We start from the raw sequence: 9,522 nt of genomic DNA on the forward strand, positions 1-9,522 counted from the left end.
GCTTTAGCTGCGCATATCAGATGCCCGTGTGTCAGGAGTTTGCAGACTAACCTAATTCGAGCGAGAAACTCTCTGCCTCCTTGCTGAGGTCTCTCGAACTGAGACACAACACAGGAGGCTGGGGCCTCCCTGAAGACCTATTAGGACGGTTCTCAGTAGCCCTGTGTCTGGTTCGCTCGTTCTGTTGCTGCGGGAGAGTCCCCTGTGTGTCTTATGCACCCAAACAAGCCAAGGTTGAGAACGAGGGAGACATGGGAGGGAAGAGGAGGAGACAGAGAGAGAGAGAGAGAGGGATGAATGCAGGAAAGGAGGGATGGCAAAGGTGAGTCGTCTGGACGGTGTGTGTGTGTGTGTGTGTGTGTGTGTGTGTCTGTGTGTGTGTGAGAGAGTGTGTGTGTGTGGAGGGCAGGGGGTGTGATTGTGTGTGCTTGCGTGTGTCTGTTTGAGTGTTTGTCTGAGTATGTATGCTACCCCTTATACAAATATTCACACACAGATGCATGCACACGGATTCTCGCAGACACACACACAAACACAAACACACACACATGCACACACACACACACACACACAATCCAATCAGGACACCCTGTGAGCAGTGACCTTGAGGAGGGAGGAAGAGAGGGAGAGAGGGAGGAAGAGAGGGAGGGAGTATAAAGCACAGATGCAATGAGGCCCCCATAGGAGCCACAGAAATAACAGCACTGCTACAGCATGACTTATGGCCTGAACAGACATGCTTCCTCACACCGCGCTCAGTCACACTCAGGGCAAGACTGCCTGTGTGTCTGTGTGTGTGTGTGTGTGTGTGTGTGTGTGTTTGGACTGGACTCCTGGGAGCTGATCTGAGTGAGTGTGTGGCAATGTGTGTGTGTGTATGTGTGTGTGTGTGTGTGTGTGTGTGTGTACCTGGGTATGTGAGAATTGAGTACAGCATGAGAGAGAAGTGACAATATGTTTTTGTAGATGCCTGTGTGATACACAGTGGGACACAGAGTGCTTGTGCATTGGAGTGCGACAGGGAGAGTATGATGGGAGAATCATGAATGTCTGTAGAATATGTGAGTGTTCTTTTCTGTTTTAGAATATGTACAGTATAGTGTGTGTGTGTGTGTGTGTGTGTGTGTGTGTGTGTGTGTGTGTGTGTGTGTGTGTGCGTATGGATAAGCCTGTGCCACTCAGACCAGACAGTCTGAGTCATGCACTGAGGAGCCTTTGAATGCTAATGAGAAGACTGCAATAAAACATGCTAATAAAAATCATTGCTAATGACAGGCGCGAGGCCTCCAGCCAGTGAAGGCCACTCCACGTCTCTCTTCGAGGTCACATATCCGCAGCCTGTAGTCCTGTCTCCCTGCCACACTGTCCCGCCTTAATGCACCAGTGAGATGACAACGCTGATGTACCAACGCGTAGCCACTCAGTTAACTAAATAACTTAGAACCTGTTATAACCTTTGTTATAACATATTTTATAACATAGCATGAAACAATTAACAGTGGTAATCCTGATCACTGCTCCAGAGGGATGAAAAAGCTGATCCGCTAACACAGCTTTAGCCAGCAGCTTACTACTTATAACCCGGTATAACCCACGAGTCAGACTTATAACAACGTTAACAAGTACAATGTCAACCAACAAGTTAACGAATTACAGATGTTAGAATGGCTTAACATGGCAAATAAGATATGGTTTTGTTTAAGAAAAAGCAATCTGAGCAAACTTCTAGTAGTAGGGCCTATAATTTAGCAGTACCCTAGTAGCAGTAGAAGTGGAAGTGCATTAAAAAGTACAATGTCAACCATGGCTAACAAGTTAACAAATTACAGCTGTTACAATGGCTTAACATGACAAATAAGGTATGGTTTTGATTGAAAAAAAAAAACAATCTGAGCAAACTACTACTAGTAGTATAATTTAGCAGTGCCCTAATAGCAGTGGTAGTAGTGGTAGTAGTGGTAGTGGTTTAAGGTAGCCTATCTATCTATTGTACTGTAATAGTAGGCCATAATCAGCTAATGAAAGCTAACACACTATCAGCCACGACTTACTTATGAAAGCTAACACACTATCAGCCACTCCCTTTACTAATCAGCCACCGCCAACCAGCACATGAGCGACGCGCAAAAGCCAATCTGGCCTTTAACACACACTGAGTGTGCTCACACTTCTCATCATCTTTCGCAGTCTCAGCAGCATCGTGATCTGTAGGCGCCCCTGTAGTGATGCCAGACCCTCCAGAAGGAGAGACAGCAGCTACAGCACCACAACCACTTTAAACCACATGCAACACGAGAATACAGACTACATCAAAACTACACATGCAAAACTATGAAGATCTTATGGATTTTACGTTTACATTTTCCTTTTAGCATTTTCCAGAGAACCATTTGCACCAGAGTGACGTACAGGTATATATTTTTCATCAGTAGATTACTGTGTGTGTGCATATACTGCATACAGTACTTACAGTATGATCTTGTTGCAATAGTCAAGCTGTATGAGTAGGCTACTGAATGGTATCATGACATGAATGAATCATATAGCAAAATCAAATGAGCTCTAGCACTGAGGGCTTGGACATTCTACAGTGGACTTCAGCAAAGGACTGTCTTAGAAAATCACTAAGTCTGACTATAGCGGGTAGCTTGAGTGTAACTGGCTGAACTACGTCAGGTGGAGGAGACATTGAACTTGGGGGTCACTCACCTGTCCAACAGACTTAGCAAAGCTGAGGAGCACAGCTCGAGTAAAGGGGAAAGGTTCTCTCTGCCCAGCAAAGAACGAACGGTCTCCTCATGGGCAAGTACTGCGAGATAAAATTCACAGGAATTAATATAACAAATAGACCTCGGGAGTTGTATTTCTCTGTAACAGACGGACTTGGGAGGGCTGCAATTCATCTGATTAAACGATGGCCGTCTCATTCATGTGTCTGATGGTCAAGGTGTGCTGAAGGACATGGAAAATATCTTGAGGCTTAACTGTACCTAAATATTTCGGCAGCAATGAAGGGGGCTAATCTGATTAGCATTGCAATGGACCTGGCCTCTCACAACTATTCAATATCAATAATCGCAGTCTTCAGAGAAAGCACAGCAATTTCTCACCAGCTGCATCGTCGATAGAACGTAAGATATTATTTAGAAGCGTGTAACATTTTAATCTATATGTTAATGCCACTGTAGAGTAACAGGTTCATCCCTCGCAGGCATCCTGTGACTGCTCGCGCGTGAAATTGCAACACAAGACACAAGAAACAGATTTTACCTATCGCGCCTCGGGGTCTAATTCAGAGGCCCTCCATTTATATCCCGAGGCAAACAACACCGAGCCAATTGAATTTGCACAAACATATCGAGCCACGTCCACGTGTAGCTGTGCTAAGGAGCAAATCAGGGCCTATTTTCCACCAAGGTATGTCCACAGGACCATTCTGTGCTATCAGAGGAGACACTAAGCCTTACCTGAACTTTAATTTACATGACGTGGGGGATATCGGTTAGAGCACCCCAGAGCAAACAGACATTCTTTCCCTCCCCCCCGCCTTCTGTATTTCCTTTCTCGACTCTCTCTCTCTCTCTCTTTCCCTTTCTCTCTTTCCGAACCATTTTGTCTCTTTCAATGTCACACTCTGTCTTTCTCTCCTCTCCCTCTCTGTCTTTCCTGCCTCTCTCACTCTCTTTCCATCCCTCTTTCTCTTTCTCCTCCTGTCTCTTCACCTCTCTCCATATCTCTCCATCTCTTTCTCTCTCTCCCCTGCCTCTGTCTCTGTGAGAGGTTGGAAGGGTCCGCTCCGCTTTTGGCGGCGGCTGCCAGGAAGTTTCTGCCTGGCCTGGTGAGCTATGTGACTAAGAGCTGAGTCAGGAGTGCTAGCCAAGAGAGGAGCCTGTGGAGCTGGCATCTCCTCCCCAGCTCATAAAACACAAACATAACAGAGGCCGGCTCCATGTGTGCAGGCATAGAGTGGACGGGACACTCACGCACGCACGCACGCACACACACACACACACACACACACACACACACACGCACACACACACACACACGCACACACACACATGCAAACACACGTGGCGGCACACACCCACACATACTCATGCAAACACAGGCGACGACACACACACACACACACACATGCATGCATGCAAACACACTTGTAAAGAGAGACATGCAAATGCACAATGTACACATGTAAAAACAGAACGCTCACATGCAAACACACTTATACAGTATGAGTCACACAAAGAAAATCCCCTTTCTCCATATGAGAACATTGATACACAGCATACTCCCATACACATGCACGTACACATGCATTCAAACACACACACACACACACACACACACACACACACACAGTCACACATGCACTTACACACACAAACCTGGCCAAAATGCACAGTTTAACAATAATGCATGCAGACACACATGCTTAACAAAACCTATAGTTCCAGCCACACACACAGTCACAGAGGAATTAACCTAGTCAAAAGTATCAAACACAGCATGTCACTCATACATTCACAAACAGTTACACCAAAAAGCGCACACACACATACACAGAGAAAGCACACACACACATGATATACAGATTCCGTGGCATAGAGGCCCTCTAACAAATGCACATAACCGTTATAGACACAGAGAGCCAGGACAACTCCCACCGGGGTAGACCAACCCAACCTCACAAAACCCACAACATGAGGATAAACCTGTCCTGTAATGACAGGTTGACAGATGCTATTACTAAGAGTAAAAGCAAAGTTTTCTACAAAGTCTTGTAAAAAAGACTGTACTGCAAAGCATCACATACAGGAACTTAAGATGCTGGTATATCTAATAAAGTATCACACCAAGTTCAACACTTTGATATGATAATCGTAGTGAAGGGAATCCTTACTTCTGTGTAACTGGAAAACAATGGCTTCTTCTGAAATAAGGACAAATTGCAGCCAGGTAGAATCCAAAAGAGCCAGATGGAATCCCCCCAAGTAAAAGACATAAAGTACCTTCAGCCAGGATCAAACGCGTCATCCCTGAAAAGGCTCTAAATCTTCTGAGGCAGAAATTCTCCCATAGTAGAGCTTCTCTCTCTCTCTCTCTCTCTCTCTCTCTCTCTCTCTCTCTCTCTCGCGCGCGCTGTCTGTACACTTTCTCTAAAAGCAGCTCCTATCTGATTCCATATCTATCAGATCTTTAAACTCGCTCCCTGCTGGGACCTGATAGGCATGCACAAAAGGACAGGGGAGGTTTTTTTTTTGTCCTGCAAAGATACATGGATTTGATTTAACTCCAAAAAGCCACACACTCTGCAGCCCTGTAAGATTAAATTGATGCTGCACTCAGAGGGAGCCACTGAAGGTCCGTGCTATTACTCTGCAGAACTGAAAGCTAAAAAATATTAAAGCAGGGGGATGATTCCTGTATGTCTCTCCATCAAAGCTGATCAAACAACAGATAATGTTTGTGTTGTTTAAGTGTGGTAAGAAGAGAAGCGCAAAAAACTATGCCACGCGTTGCATTATCATCGTGAATACGGACGGCACGTAAAACAAACAAGACATAGGATTATCGGCGCAGCAGTTTAGAGAGGGCCAATTATCCGACGACCTGCTGAGGCAGAAGCAAGCCCAGCATTTACGCCTGTGCCCGCGAAGCAATGCATTCGGCCCAGGAGGAGCTCCAGTGCTTGCCACAGCACTGAGGCCTCTGAAAAATAAGAGAATAATAATTATATAAGCTGAGCAGTTTGACCTTGCGCTCGGCAGCAGAGCCGTCGTCTGTGAGCGTAATCCCTCGAACGGACGCAAATTAGCGGCACCTATGCACTTGGTTTCCAGGGGGCAGAGAGAGAGAGAGAGAGAGAGAGAGAGAGAGAGAGAGAGAGAGAGAGAGAGAGAGAGAGAGGCAGCTTCCTGCTGGGGCCGGTGAGAGAGAGAGTGAGAAAGAGAGAAGGAGAGGGAGGGAGAGAGAGAGCGTCTCATGTGGTTCACTCCACGGAGCAGGAAGGGCAGCACTTGTCACAAGGACTACTGTGACCCTCTCTCTCTCTCTCTCTCTCTCTCTCACTCTCTCTCTCTCTCTCACTCGGCCGCTGAAAGACAGCAAAGCCTCAAAGTCGAGGGTGGGCAGGAATGTCCTGAATAGGCGGTTACATAAAAACCTCAGTGTGTAGCCATGACGGGTCTCGGCTACAGAGGCCCAACGAGGCTCTTAAACTCTACGGCACTAGCACTGTGTATATGCAATTATTAATCCTGTGACTGTTTGTGTGTGTGCTTATGCGTGTGTGTGTGTGTGTGTGTGTGTGTGTGTGTGTGTGTTACAGATGGGAAAAGCATTATAACAAGATATCATAATAATGGGGTCTGAGGCACTGAGATGGCCAATAACTATGATATTCACTAAGCACATCTTTACAACATTTGAAATCACATTTACAGCTACTTTGTTTCAGCATAAGTCAGGTGGAACAGTGTCACAGCACAAAGGTTGAATGACATTAAATAAATCTTATTAGACCTACATCCTTAAAGCTCTACTATCTGATTGGGTTTTGCTTGAGAGGATGTTTGCTAATGTTGTTACAATTACATTACAACATGTGTACTGTGTTGGGCAACGGATGGGCCTGAGAAATAGCAAACAATAAAAAAACTTTTCCTTTAAACTAAACATTTGTTTTTAGGAAATTATGCTGTTTGGAAAACTGCTGTACTGACAGTCACCATGTATTGTGTGTGTGTGTGTGTGTGTGTGTGTGTGTGTGTGTGTGTGTGTGTGTGTGTGTGTGTGTGTGTGTGTGTGTGTGTGTGTGTGCGTGCGTGTGCATGTGCGCGTGCGTGCGTGCATTTGCATGTGTGTGCGCACGCAAAGGGCTCCTGTATGTGTGTTTTGTTTGCCGGATGGACCCTGCTCTGTCTGCTTATCACACAGCTTAGCCTCCTAAATGGTGCAACGCCCATTTCTAAAATATCTTTACCCAGCGAGCCGAGGCCAAAGCGAGAGCGGCTGCGGCCAGGCATCCTCTGTCCACCCGTGACCTGACCCACATATTAACCCGGGTCTCCAGATGTGAAGGGAGCCGACTGTGGGATTACTCCACCACCACTGCACCCAGTTCCACATGCTTTTTAAACAAGAGATCCCAAAATGACCCCATCCTCTTAGCCCTACCATCACCACCCCCACTCTACAAAAAAACCCTGCTTAACCCTCTCCATCATGTTGCCTCCATCCCTTGCAGTTTCTCTCTTGCTCTCTCTATCTCGGTCTCTCACTCTCACTCTCACTCCCACACACACACACACACACACACACACACACACACACACACACACACACACACACACACACACACACACACACACACAAACAATCAGGGCCTTTAAATGCACACATGAAACACTATGGCCTACTGTATTTTAAACACCGATCAACACGGCAAGCTGCTTGTCCTTATTTCAACATTCATTATTATGTAAGTCTGAATATATGAAGCATTTTCAGACAACAATCATGTAAATTACAGGAATAATTTGTATATGTGAAGGTGCACAGGGTTAACTGAATCTCAACACTAAAATGCATATCGTATGACTCCAAAAACGAACACTTCATGGAGTCATTTGCAGTTGGTCTAACTGTAACGACTAGCCTACAAAGTTGTTTTCCTCCTGTTGATTCCATTAAGGCTAACTGAATGAGACTGACCACATACCGTCAGATAAAACAGCTTTCCGTTCAGATGAGAAGACTTGGGTCGTTACATTTGATGTAAATAAAAATTACGCAGTTGTATAGGATTATGAGTAATCTTGTGATTGCCCCTCGACCCTCCAAAGCATACTGAACACAGAACGTAAAACACTACAAATAGCCTTCTAAAACCATTTTCATCATGAATACTGTGACTTACATGTCATGTCACTATGGCCACAACGATGCAAATTAACACACGAACTTTACAACTTTGGAATGGTCATATACCGCAAAATATTTTGGTTTTCAGGCTGTTCTTTTTTTATTTTTTTTTTAACAGGAACCCATTTTATCACAACGATGTGTATGCACGTTTTTAAATAACTTTTAGGATAGGAGCTATACTGAGATTTTGCCAACACGCTGAACTGAAAGGAAATTAAGACGGTGTGATTCCAAAAATGAATCGTTTGTACAAATTTGTGCATGAAGCAGCGCCATCCTTCACACGCCGTTTGAGGTCATAACTTTTCACTCAATCTGTATTTGATGATAGTCACCTGCGACAGTCACAATGTTACGCAAAACCCTTAAAAATAAATCTAATACACATTATCAGCACACTATTGTTGGTTGGGACGATTTCAACTTAGGTCACTCTCCGAAGACAGATGCGCCTTCCACGTTCGTTTACGTTTATAATTGCACACCAATGTCAACACATATACACACCAGTCACGACCTGATCCTTTCTGAAGCTATGATATGACAGAATTTAACTCTTTGTGCAACAATGTAGCTATTGTAGCCATTGCATTCTTGTAAGCTGTCCAATTTGGCCTCTGTGTTGGCGTTTCATGCAAGTTACAAACTTCACCAGGGCGCAAAATTTTCACTGCTGACAATTATGTCATCTGACGTAAAATTAAAACGAAACCACGCTGGGACAAAAACTAAGGCAAGTTTCATCGGCCTAGCCAAGTAGCTCAAATTTGGAAGAGATCAAGAAGGGACTGAAAAATAAACAAAAAAATTGCTCGACTCTACTGTACCATTTTGATCCAAGATATTGCAGCGCAGTGGAGTCCCCAAATAACTCCTTTTACATCGGACTTCCGCTCGCCTCGAAAGTATAGGCTGGATTTTCACATTTCTTCAGTTTTTCCTTCCCCTCAGTCTTTTTCGCCGTGCTAGCATTTAGAGAGACAAAAATGCAGAGGCTGCTTTTGCAGAAGGAATTGGTGATTGGAGCTCAGGGATCATATGGGCTTTTTGTCAGAAGTTTTAAAGGGACATTGCACTGTATTAAATAATGCAGGCCCTCTTCCATTTGAGGGACTAATTACAACATTATTGTTTACTAAATCATGCCAAAATGCCCATTGCGTCATCTTTCTCTTCATGTCGGCAGGGTGCGTACATGGTATGTGCGTGTGAGCGCTAGTCTGAAAGTGCGCACGTTAAGAGTTTTGGATGTATACGTACATGAAGGAACGCTCTCCCATTTTATGTACACAAGGACGTATATCCATAACAGTGATAAAGTGCTTATTATATTCTCATTTGGTCACTCAGCGGTCGTTAAGCCTTACGTTTTAAAAAGTATTTATATTTTGCCAAATCATGCACACGCATGTAACTTTGCAAGCATGATCGTTCCATATCAACATGCAGCTCGACAGCATAAAATAACAGATATCGTTTTAATCGACAATTACTGTATCTTTCACTAATGACATGGTATTCTGTAAATATTTGATATTTTGTTGCAAGGCTGTCTAAATATAATTCTGAATCTTAGCGACCCACGTCTGAAGA

At 44.5% G+C, this 9,522-nt stretch overlaps 1 protein-coding gene across 1 annotated transcript in view; it reads right to left on the bottom strand.

The window, feature by feature from the left end:
• zbtb47b (zinc finger and BTB domain containing 47b) overlaps nt 1–9,067 on the bottom strand; it is a 28,227-nt gene extending 19,160 nt beyond the window's left edge. Inside the window, exon 1 of the mRNA XM_062520624.1 lies at nt 8,757–9,067. Coding sequence (XP_062376608.1) covers nt 8,757–8,759 — 3 coding nt within the window. The 5' untranslated portion in view covers nt 8,760–9,067. The remainder of the gene's footprint in view (nt 1–8,756) is intronic.
• Nucleotides 9,068–9,522: the final 455 nt, after the last annotated feature.

Source organism: Sardina pilchardus, chromosome 19 (assembly GCF_963854185.1).
Source record: "Sardina pilchardus chromosome 19, fSarPil1.1, whole genome shotgun sequence".
In the NCBI taxonomy this organism is placed as follows: domain Eukaryota; kingdom Metazoa; phylum Chordata; class Actinopteri; order Clupeiformes; family Clupeidae; genus Sardina; species Sardina pilchardus.